Consider the following 12,410-nt stretch of genomic DNA (forward strand, 5'->3'; position numbering starts at 1 on the left):
GCTGGATGGATGGATGGATGGATGGATGGATGGATGGATGGATGGATGGATGGATGGATGGATGGATGGATGGATGGATGGATGGATGGTGATTTGGGGAACATTTAAAATATTGAGAAAAGGATTGATGTAATTGTTTTTGATGAACATTCTTTCCATATTAGCTGTAACTGTATATCTATCAGTAAAGAATGTCTTTCTAAATGAACGGAGTACTAAATAATTTTGAATAATCTAAAAGTGCCATAACCCACATCTGACATTGTCTTGCTCAAAAGCTAACTGTGCGATTATAAGGGTACTGAAGGTATCAAAACAATAAAACTTCCTGTTCCTTAGAATTTCACAGCTGACTAAATACATTTTGCAACATGCTGCAATTCAAAGCTGCAATGTGCGTTTAAAGTTAAATATTATTTTTCCTTCTTTCCCATCCATGCCCGTACTGTTGCCTAAGAATATAACCTGAGTTTTTCTCAGTAGCCTCTATGGACTCCATTAGTCAGGTCAGGAGAGAGTGATTAAACCTGGATTCTCTGGGTTTAAGCATGCTGGTGACCTGCTGATTGGTCTTCTTCACCTGTCTACTTTTTTGAACCTCCTTTGATGCATTAGCGAATTAACATGAGTAACTGTTTTGGAAGATGGATCACAAAAGACCAGCCACAAGTGCACACAACAGTAAGAAAAAAATATTTGGGTAGTTTTCAGTAAATCAGTGGAGCTAAAATCTTCCCAAGGCATGAAAAGGGTCCTGCAGATAAGCTCTCTTTGCTAACTGAGTGCTTATCCTCCTCTCCAATGTGTATGTGAAACCCTGGTGTAATATAAATGTTCTTACCAAATGGTGTGCAAAGCTTTGTAACATGAGATTAAATCAAGACTCAGAAGTGAGTCTCACATGATTCAGACATGGAAACAATGAGCTTGTGTAAACGAACAGCAAAAACTCCACGACAGAGAATACTCATTCTTCTTGTTAAGGTTATAAACATGTTTCACCTGAACAACAATACTTAACAAAGAACAATAAGTAAAGACCAGATCTACATTTGTAGGTTATTATAAACAATTATTATAGTTTTCTTTATTTATTTTTATTTATCATAAAAACTGTTTCTTATAGGATTTGTTTTATAGCTATCATTCTAACTATCATCTCCCAAACACAAAACTAGTAAGATTCATGTTATACAGTCAGCCTTTATTCACACCTTTTCTACATTCTGGGCTAATAAATTCTTTGCACTTTTTCTTAGCCCAGACAACAAGACCAGTTGAAAAAATCCACTTTGAGCTCGACCTTGGTCCCATCAGACAACCGATGAGTGCACGCCTACTGCTTGAAACCCTTAGCAGGCTTTCCAAGGTATTTGGCGACTGATTTAACATCAATATCACAGTGTGTGTTCTGGTGTATTGATTTCATTAAATTACAAAATGTTTTTAGAGGAAGCAAATCAACAAATTAATCTATATTCAGTATAAGCCAGAAGAAGCAAACATTATCATCACATACAGCACAACATCCTGTTGGAAGTATGTGAAAGAAGTTGCAAACCTGTTGTTTTGCTTCCACAATCAATCTGGAATAAGAGATTCTGACTTAAACTGTAGCTTTTTTTTTTATTAGTATTTACCTGTCATAACATACAGTTTGTATTAATAGTATTATTCACACGTGGAGCAGTAATGTCCTGTTTTCAAACTTGTTGTTTAGGTCCAAAACTCAACAACTGAAGCCATCTTCAACTTCAAAGCTTTTGCTATGAGTGGAAACCAGCAGCCTGAGGGTTATGATGCAGCCATGTTCTATACACCCGAGACAGGCATTCATAATGGCCAGATAATTGTGTCCCAAGTTGGAGCGAACACCAACTGGAAGATGTGTGTTGATACCAGTCTTGGTGCTGAGGCAAAGGTTGGTGTGAAGTAAAAAGAATAGCGAATCAGTTTTAATTTATCATTATCAGAATATTTATTTCCTTGTTTGTGCGGTTTTTAATCATTATCAGTATCCTGTCTTTCTTGTAGGCACACGTCAGATGGGGAGCTGAGTGTCAGACCTATGATATGTCAATGAAAGCCTCTGCTGCATATATCAACTTTACAAGGCCAGAACTCAAAGCCACAGTTCAATGGAACAGCATTTCGGAGTACATGGTTGAGATTGGCAAAAGGTAATTTAAAGAGGAAAGTATGTGTGATGAAATAGAAAAAGTTTTTTAGAGAGAGTATCAGTTGAGGTTATGGAAGGGAAAATGAAATTATTTATTTTTTCCTCTAGAAATATTTCGAATAAGGTTACCAAATCACAAAACAAATATTCCATATGAGGATATATTTGCTTTTGTGATTTTTATGCAGGTCATTGCAGAATTCGCTATGGGGTGGTATAGGGCACAATGCCCTGCAGCCAGAGGGTTGATGTTTTAAATCCCAGCCTTCTGAGTCCTGCAAGACTTTCCCCCCTGCATTCCCTACTGGTGGTGGTTTTAGGGCTATGTGGTACCTGTTTAAGAGTTTCATCCCTTTCCAGGCTAGTTGTAGACAAAATGTAGCTTGCTTATGTGTTTTTGAATGACTGAATGTGGTGTAAAGTGATTTAGACTTGACATGAAAAGGGACTATGTAAGTACAGGCTGTTTACTTTGAGTATTTGAGTTATTTAGAGCAATACGTTTTGAGCTTTATTGCTCACTCAAGGGCGGGTGTAATTTATTGAAAAACTATTAACGTTATTCTAAAGTGTTAGTTGCCAATTTTACCAAGCAAACTTGAATCTATCATACTATCTGATATACATACACTCTGATTGCCATATTTTTAGAAAAATGTATACTGGAAATAATAGACTGCTTTAGATACTGGGTTATTATGGCAGATTTATTTTCTTTACCTGAAAACATTTAGCAGTTCATTATGGGGACACTTAAAAAACAGTTCACTTCCTAATTCCACCTTTTATTACTTATATGGTGATTGTTGATTAACACTGACTCACATGTCTCCACCACTAAGTAACACTGTGTCATAGTAGTCATTTTTTGTGTGGCATGTTGTGTGGTTTCTCTTCCAAAAGAAGGTGTTTATGGTGACATCCTCTTGTTTATATATTTTTTTCATCCAACCACAAAATGCAAATTTTTGAGATGACTCTTGATTGGTCATGAGCTCTTTGAAAACTCTTTAGTTAAATATTTTTGCTCCTGTGTCAGGAATCTTGTGAGGAGCACCGTATCAATCGGCGGTGTGTGATAAAATTTCTTCCACTTTTTTAATATTGTCCAAGAAATACTCTAACAACTTTAACATTTAGAGGATTGGAAATCTATCTGTGATCAATCTTATCTGTAAATTTTTCCAATGTAAGGATTAAAAAGATTTTGATAAAGCACTTTAAAATTACCCATCATGGAATACTTGTGGCCCCTTAGATATCAGAAACTTTGTCATAGTCCATTAATTAGAACTACAGCAGTACTGGCAATACCATTTTTTTAATTAGCCTGTTTTGCAACACACAAGAAGTTTGTGATCATCAACAGGCTTTGATACCTTTAAAAGAGAACCAGAATGAATTAAAAACAAACAATGAGTTTCTTTATTAAAGGAAAGAGTAGTGAAAAATAACCCGCTTGCTTAATCTTTCAATAAACATGGATAAATGAAGTCAATAAGATCAACCTACGCCTGCCGACTGCCAGACCTATAAAGTTATAATATCTTGTATTTTGTTCTGCTTATACAGTTTTCAAAATTATGTGTACTGATAAAAATACTACCTAAAAATGTATTATATAATATTTTTTTGTGTGACATATTCAAATCAGTATTTTCATCAGAATTTAGCATTCACTTGATGGTAAATAAAGATGATTATTTTATTTTATTGTAAACTAACCTAGTAAATGCTAAAACAAAACCTGTCTTGTAATATAAAGTAAGCAAAACAAGTTTTTTTAAATCAACATATCTCCAGATCTATGGAAATTAAGGAAACCAATTAGAAACTAAATGTCTGACATCCAAAAATCTGGATAGAATTACAAAAATCACCTCTTGTGACCAATTTTTCCCAAAAAACAAACAAAAAAAGAATCATTGACAGTTTTCAATGACTGATAGGCCTAGCAAATCTCCTCCTAAGTCAATATGACCTGCTCAGAAGGTCACAAAAGAACACAGGAAAACATCTACAGTATTTTAGGCCTCTCTTGCCATATTTAGTGTGAAATACTCTTTTCCCAACATTTACTTGTGCCATTCTGCTTCATTACATAAAAAAAAAAATCATTGGTGGAGTAGCTTGTTTTAAAATTATGTCCATGGTTCACTCTGCTGGTGTTTTGCTTCTCAATCATCCCAATGTAAATATATTTATTTTGAAATACACATTTTACCCCAGTACAAAAAAATGATCCTTGTTGAAGTCTGACTTGTTTACAACTTAATCTGTCCTCTTGTAGAATTGAACGCTATATCCCTGGTGTGGCGTTCCTTTATGGCTTCTCCTTGGAAAATGAGCGGAATCCAAAGCAAGAAGTGTCAGCAGCAGTTGTTGCTGCCTGGACAGATAGCGTTGATGTAAAGATAAAACTCCCAGAGGTATCATTTTTCATTTACACTTACCTCTTTGTGTCATTATATTTATATATTTGCATCATATTTACATTTGTTTTTCTTGTGTGTTTCTGAAAGTATACAGTGCACAAAAAGGCTATGTCATTTCCAAACATGTGGAGCACCCAATGGCACAAGAACATGACAAATTCAACATTGTATTGACTTTATCCAACTGTGAGAACATGTAAGTCATCACAAACTTTAAAAAAAAAGCTTCAGTGAGAAATGATATAATCATTTTATTATTTTTGACAGAACTGCACTTGCTTAGTTCCATGTGTCCCTCTAAGTTATGTTCTTCCTAAGAAGCAGATGAGAAAAGATTAATGCCAAGGTTTGTTTTGTTTTCTTCATAAAATCTATCTTGTTGCAGAAAAACTGCAAAAACCAGATGACAGCCGGTGGCCTAATGTACCATTTTGGACAAAAAAACAGCTGCCAATACATAAACGCCAGCATCGTAAATGTTTTATTAGTCTGTCAGATGTCAGCAGTTTTTTAATTAACAGCCAGGGTTTGAAATATTAAGTATTATGTTAAAGAACATAGGCGTAAATGCATTCATTGTACTACAAAATCTCACCATTAAAAATATAGAGCAACATTTTTGTTTCCTTTGATTTGCTATTTCAATGTCTTGTGCTGTACACACTGCCTTGCCAATATCTGCCAGTTATATAATTGTTAAAATATGATCTAATCCTTGAAATCTGACTTTTACACTAGCGGCCCTATAGTATAGTGTGCCTTAGAACAATAGAAAGTTAAACAATTATAATTGGAGATGATGAAGGTTTATACTTACAGTAATTCAAAGAGCGATGCCTGTCTCATACTACAGTATATACTGTATCTTGCAGAGGTTCCATCTAGTATTGAAAGGAAAATCATTTAGATCACAGGTCACCGACTTTTTTAGGGCTGAGGGCTTCTTCTTCGGTACTGAGTTATAAGAAGGGCCACCAATACTGACCTATGTACTGGAGGAATCAGAGTTCCCCTAAACTTCATGCATAGTATACATATATTTTATTGTTTCTTTTAATTCTCTATTTTCTTTAAATATTGTCATCCCTATAAGTAGTTGAATTCTCTATATGACTAATATGATGAAATGGTCTATAAGTGATTAAAACTTAAGAGCAACAGAATCAAATCAAACTTTAAACTCAGCCCACTGGTGAGTTGTTCTTTTTTCAGAAAATGCTGAGGGTCCCCCATGTGGTCCTTGAGGGCCCCTTGGTGCCTGTGGGCACCTCTTTGTTGACCCCTGATTTAGAAAATAGCTAATTTGCAAATAACGTCCCTTACAACAGTAAAGATATGGGTTTCTAACTGTGATTAAAAATAAAGAACAATTTGCATTTTTTGGCAAGGCTTTCTCTTTTCTGCTACTTTGGGAGCTAACACCTCTTTTTTACCAGGTCATATCATGATCTAAATATCCCCTGAGTGTTAGGAATGAAATTTGGATTTGCAAAGTAAATCCTGAATGCTAATTTTGGGAGGGTTGCGAAAAAGAACAGAACAAATGTTTACCAGGTCCACATAACCTATTGTGTTTGTCTGATATGGTGACCTAGCTGGACTGTTTGTTTGATGGAGTACACAGTGACAGCAAAGATACCTGGAAAGTTCGCTGCCACAAAAATTTGTCAGTGATCTTTGTCAAATGAAAACAAAAATCAATAAATAAAAAGATTTGATTTCATCTATCCCTCTTTTTTACACCTTTACATTTTTTTTTTCTTATCGAAAAATTGTCATATTATTCGGGAATAGATAACAGCAGATTAACATAAGGCCTACTCATAATCTGGGCAGTTTCATAAGTAATGGGTATTGCCAACATGCCTAAACCAATGATAACATTCTGAATGAAGTCTGGTTAATCTAACAGCTTCCAGCTTTCGACTGCAACGACTTAGCCAGATGGTACTGAATTGCAAGCAAAGACATTGCCATCAAAAGCAGAACAGGCTGAGTCCAATTATAACGACAAGAATATGTTCCTATTTTCATCTCTTATATCCAAAGGGCTATAAACATAACAGAATAATCTTCTCTGAGGGAAAGATGCACATCATCTTGTGGTCACATAACAGATCATCGCAGTCTGACCTTGCAATGACATAACTTTAGCAGGTGGACAGAACGTTGCCGGCTGCAGAACATTTCAGACTGACTGATCTGGTTATTAAAGGGAGAAAAGATTGACTGTCCCCATTTTAACTGCCACTCCCTCTGTAATTGTGGCAAGCCTCATTAGGTAGACACACTCACATTAAAACCCGTCTGAGAGGAGCTGATATCAGAACAATGGTAATGTGCAGTCCAATTGCAGTTCCATGCTTTGTGTACAGAAATTAATCAAAGCTTCTATTATATTGTTAAAGTAATATCATAGTATAAAAGATAGTGAGAATTATATACAAAGCATAGATGTATTGTCTTAATAAAGAATTCTTTTCATTATTCCAAAACTAGAAGATCGGTTTTGAGTATTTTAGAGTATGAGCACTAGAGGGCACTGGTATCCAAGGCTTAAAACAAAGCTGGCACTGTAGTTGAGAGCTTGGATCCCATCCCTATTTGTTCACAGTTCACAGAGGGGGCTCTGCAGAGGATGTTGACATTTTGAGAATAAGTAAATATGACTTGGCAAATTCAAACTGTTTCTTTTTCTAAATTCTGGTCAAAGGACACATTTTGACCAAATGCAGTCATGACAAAATAATATTTGTTGTATAATACTACAACATACAACTGTATGTTACACTAGTTTAAGGATGATTTAGAGTGATAATAAGCATAATCTAGACTGCTTCTTTATTACAAGTAACATAAGTGATATTTCTACTGAAACTGACATTTTCTTTCTGCGAGCCCAGTAAAGCTGACTGTTAGCCTTTCACTGCGCCCACATAATTCCCCTAAACTGTTTTAGTAGCACATTCACTGAATGAGCTTGTTGCCATGTTCTCCAGCAATAATGAGAAGTAGATGTTATAATGTTTTTAGAAACAAATTCTTATCAGGAGAAGCCCAGTCTGTGAAAAAGACTGAACAGAATTGTATGTTCAGTTTTGTTTTCGTTTACGACTATAAACAGACACAAAATAAAACAGTTTCATGTGAAAGATAATGCGAGAATCATACTCATCAGACCAGAATCGTTAGCAATGCAATATGTAAGTTAAGTAAGATAGTGCCACTGTATATACAAACATGAAATCAATCAACATAGAAAAGAAAGATAAACACTAATGCATTGCCTGCGGGTAAGCTGTTTTAAATGTTTGCAAGAGCAGTCGGAATCCTTTATAATATCTTGTGCACAAATACTAGAGCTTTGAGTTCGTTTTTATTATTTTACCAAGAAGTAATTTAGTGAGAGCAGTTTGAGAGCTATGATTTTACCTAGAGTTCTGGAAGAAAATAGGTCAATTATGAGGAAAAGTGATTTGGCAGATTTGAACAACAGTATTTTGTAAAAGCCTTCTAAATCCCATCTACAGGCACGAAATCTGTAAACACTTTTACTGAGGAAGCTTTAACTACTGTAATAGTTTGGGATTATCCCTGGCTACCTAGAAAGAAGATCACAGTTCTATAAACTCTGCAGGTGGTCAGACCGCCATTGAGGTTTGGTGCAGTAAGCTTGAAGAAAGGGACATTAATCTGAAGTCCAACAAGAAAATCCATAAAGTATGTTATACTCTATCAAAAGAAAAAAAGCAATGCAACGCCTCACCTACAGTCAAGCACAATTGTAGTCAGCACATGTAAACTTCACCTCAGTTACAGTTATTTGAACTGCATAGAGAATTATATACAATCTGGTATAGGTGGGGGAGCAGATAAATGCATTGGGTTAATTAAATAAATTAACAAAGTCATACATTTTTTTCTCTCAATGTTTACCATTACATTTATATTTCCTCTTATTCCTTATTCAGCATCACCATTTTGTTCCAAGGAAATGGCTATAATAACAATTATAAAATGTTTACTAGATATGTTCAAAGACGCACAGACCCTAAAATTGGATTGCATAAAATTTAATTTTCCTTTAGTGCCCAATTTCTCTTATTTCATGTGATCCAAACCTTTTTGTAGAATAAATTGAAAGAGCTTGAGGTCACAGGTAAGGTGTTTAGCTGACTGATTAATGTGCAAATTAGAACACACTGAATATCTTACATCAAGCTGGTTATCAAGTCCTTGAAATTCTAGAGGTAATACAATTTACTAATGCAGTATTTTCTAAATATTCACCAAGTCCAACTAAATCGAAAATAAAATGGAAAATTGTGACTTGTTAAGTCATTACTTTAGTTTTTGAGTTTAGACTTAAACAACTTTTATTGTCATTTTGTATACACAGTGTATACAAAATGAAATTAATTTAGAATTTAGAATTTATTTTCTCTTTATCACTCAAGCTCTTCTGAGTTAGAGCATATTAGATTTGTTAGATTGTGCATCATCATGTATTAGAATAAGGAACCCTAAAACTCTTAAAAGTATGACAGATAAATTAATAGGAGGAAAAATAAAGACAACAACAGTGTTTTTACTTGTATGTATACATATAGCTTTTTTTTTATAAAAAAGGAAAAATGTTTGGCTGTGATTCATCCTTTTAATACCTGGATACTTTGGCTGTAAGGTGATCAACTCATCATAGAGACTGTGAGAAAAATAAAGCACTGTCTCTGTAGTGGTTGCTTCTTCAGCTGTGCTGCCAACGTAAAACTTCAATCATTATTGTCCAGGATCTTTGGGGTCTGCGAATAGATTAGCTACTGTTTTCCTACCCTTAAACCTGTATAATTCCTATGTCAAGGGAAGATGAGCCTTGATGATCCTCTCTGCAGACTTAGGTGTCCATTTCAGTCTGGATCTGCATGCTATTGTAGATAAGCCTTACCCCTGAGTGAGGTATGTTCACAGCTTAGATTAAGTATTGGCAATGTAGAAAACCACTAGTGGCTCCTGTGGCAAGCGTTGCTGCAGAAAGTGCAGTCACAGCTGGGTCCTCTGGCAAATTTCAGTGTCTATGGATGTTCAGGTAAGGTACTGGATGATTGCTGGGAGGGGGTTGCAACAGTGGACCTGCTAATCTATTCCCTAAATTCTAAATGCAGAATTGCCATTGTACTGGATCAGACCAATTAAATCAGTGTGTTGCAAGGATGACTTTGCTGAGGTGCATTCGTCTGTCAGAAGAAGAATGTAAAGAGAACACTCTCTGAGGGCATTGGAGGGCAAAGCTAGGTACATTTCTGGTCATGTCAAACTGCTAGGTTACCAGCAGATAACAGCTGTTTCTCAAATATTTCTCCGGCAAACACTTAAAGAATATTTTGACCACAAATATCAGGGTGTAGTAATTTAGTCATGAAGCATGGCTGTAACTACCATCGAGGAAACCTAGGTCCTGTCCTCAGTATTAATTTATTCATTGATTAAATTGTGATATGAACTAAAATACGTTACACTGAAACTGGCTATTAGATTATGATCTTGGTCTCCCACTAAACTGTGAGGTGTTTCATATTTGAAGAGCAAAAACTAGTGCAACTATTTAATAAAAAAAGTTGCTGTGTTTCAACACGCACTGTCACTACAGTAACTGTCACACACAGGCCACCGCCTCACGAGTCTGGAAGAGGAGCACATAGAGCTGCTAATGCAGGCGGAGAGCAGCTTAATGAGTTGTTGATGACGGTTCAACTGATGAAAATGAAACTTTTCAGCTTTGTTTTTCCCAGTGTTGGTTGCTTAACTGTGCAGATGACATGGAGCAGATTGTCCGGGACAGGAAGTCCTGTGCAGAAACAAAATGAATCATCCAGTTAATTCCCTAAATAATAATGTTCTATGGTACTTTGCCCTTACTTCAAGTGTCACAATGGTTCTTCAAAAAGCCTTAAAATGCCCCATTTTTATCTAAAGCTGCTGTGATGTTGTAGAACCCTATATTTCTGTTACATACGTGATTAAATAGGCATATTTACCTTGCTTTTTTAAAATATGTATACTGATAATAGCTAGTTTTACAGTTTTATTCGTTGAAACTGGGTTGCTCTGGAACCAGTGAAACTAGCTTTTACCTTGCTTTTTTAAAATATGTATACTGATAATAGCTAGTTTTACAGTTTTATTCGTTGAAACTGGGTTGCTCTGGAACCAGTGAAACTAGTTTAGTTTAATTTCATTTTCATTTCTTTTGAAATGGCTAATAAAAATAATTGAAACATGATCTTGAAATGCATTGTGTTTTAATCTCATTTTAGTATTTATGTGATATTCTTCACTAAAGGGAAACAGGATAAGGAGGAAAAGGCTGAGTTAAACCAAGCTGCTCGAATTTCCCGCACTATAAGATGCACCAGATTATAAGGTGCACCTTTAATGAATTGCCTATTTATCTTTTTCTCATATATAAGGCACACCACATTATAAGGCGCATTGAATAGAAGCTATAGTAGTTGCGTTATGCATCCTCTAGACGCAGCCGCATAAAACAGTCAGATCAGTAAGTCAAACTTTATAAATATATTATGATATTTACTATAAGACCAACCTTTATTCAGCTTTTAAAACATGCTGTCTTGGTGAACATATGTTCGCCTTCTGTCATCCACTGCTCCCACGTAGTTGCAAGTCTTGCTTTGAATGCCCTGTTGACACCATTATCTAGCGGCTGGAGTTCTTTTGTCAGTACACCCGGAATGACAGCAAGGACTGGATTGGTGGACCTCACTTGGTTTTTGTCACCATCAATAATATGACATCTTCATCCGTCCATTCTTCCAAGTTAACATTGATGTTGGCAGGAAATTTTTTTTTTTGGCAAGGTCTCCCTCTTGAAAATATCCATGGGTGGAAGTTTCTGGTCATTAGCCTGATAGGCGAGAACTAACATGAAGAATGACCTCTCATTCCTTGTGGTGCGAACGCCGTACGTGCTCCCGTTTTATTCACAGTACGGTTCACAGAAATATCAAAGGTGAGTGGAAGCTCATCCATGTTAATGATGTGCTCTGGCCAGATCTTGAGATCTTGTTATATATGTGTAATCTGAAAATAATTTAAGCAGCTCTTCATATACTCTAAATATAACTAAAAAAAATGAAATAATACGCATCACACACATATTGATAAACCAAAAACAAGTAATCTCATGCCCTGTCAAACTGAGTTGTAGAATCCTCTCGCTAATCAATACTTAATTCTCTGTGAAAAGGTGCCTAATGTATCTAACAGAAGTAGTGAACTATATATATATATATATATATATATATATATATATATATATATATATATATATATATATATATATATATATGATTAAATCGGGAAATAAAACAGCAGAGGCAGGACACTCAGAGTTTACTGAAGTAATCCTGTTAGCTCTAGGGAAAATGTTACTATGGTGACTGAAACAGAGGCTGAGGAAACTCTCTTTGTGAAATGGAAAAGTCAGAGTTTCCCTGTTTTCAGGTTTAGAAAACCTAGAGTTTTTGGCAAACCTGTGTCTTGAAACAGACCCCTGGTTTTGCCACAGCCTGTCACATTTCCACCAAAAAAACATGTGCTTTATTTAAAATTATTACCGTAACAGTTGGTTTCAACTTTTAAAGATAAGGAAGGGATGTTGGTTATTATACTTTAATTGCACATCTTTTAAGTAATGTAATTAAATTATATTCTATGAAAAGGTTAATAACCTAACGTTGTTGAATAGTTTTTTGACTTAGAATCCACAATCCCTA

General features: G+C 35.4%; 1 protein-coding gene across 1 annotated transcript in view; it reads left to right on the forward strand.

Moving 5' to 3' along the window:
• LOC107094513 (vitellogenin-like) overlaps positions 1–5,108 on the forward strand; it is a 19,892-nt gene extending 14,784 nt beyond the window's left edge. Inside the window, exons 22-27 of the mRNA XM_015390143.1 lie at positions 1,260–1,369; positions 1,721–1,921; positions 2,035–2,180; positions 4,470–4,608; positions 4,702–4,810; positions 5,000–5,108. Coding sequence (XP_015245629.1) covers positions 1,260–1,369; positions 1,721–1,921; positions 2,035–2,180; positions 4,470–4,608; positions 4,702–4,788 — 683 coding nt within the window. The 3' untranslated portion in view covers positions 4,789–4,810; positions 5,000–5,108. The remainder of the gene's footprint in view (positions 1–1,259; positions 1,370–1,720; positions 1,922–2,034; positions 2,181–4,469; positions 4,609–4,701; positions 4,811–4,999) is intronic.
• Positions 5,109–12,410: the final 7,302 nt, after the last annotated feature.

The sequence above is a fragment of the Cyprinodon variegatus genome, unplaced genomic scaffold (assembly GCF_000732505.1).
Source record: "Cyprinodon variegatus isolate N-32 unplaced genomic scaffold, C_variegatus-1.0 Scaffold487, whole genome shotgun sequence".
Classification (NCBI taxonomy): Eukaryota; Metazoa; Chordata; class Actinopteri; order Cyprinodontiformes; family Cyprinodontidae; genus Cyprinodon; species Cyprinodon variegatus.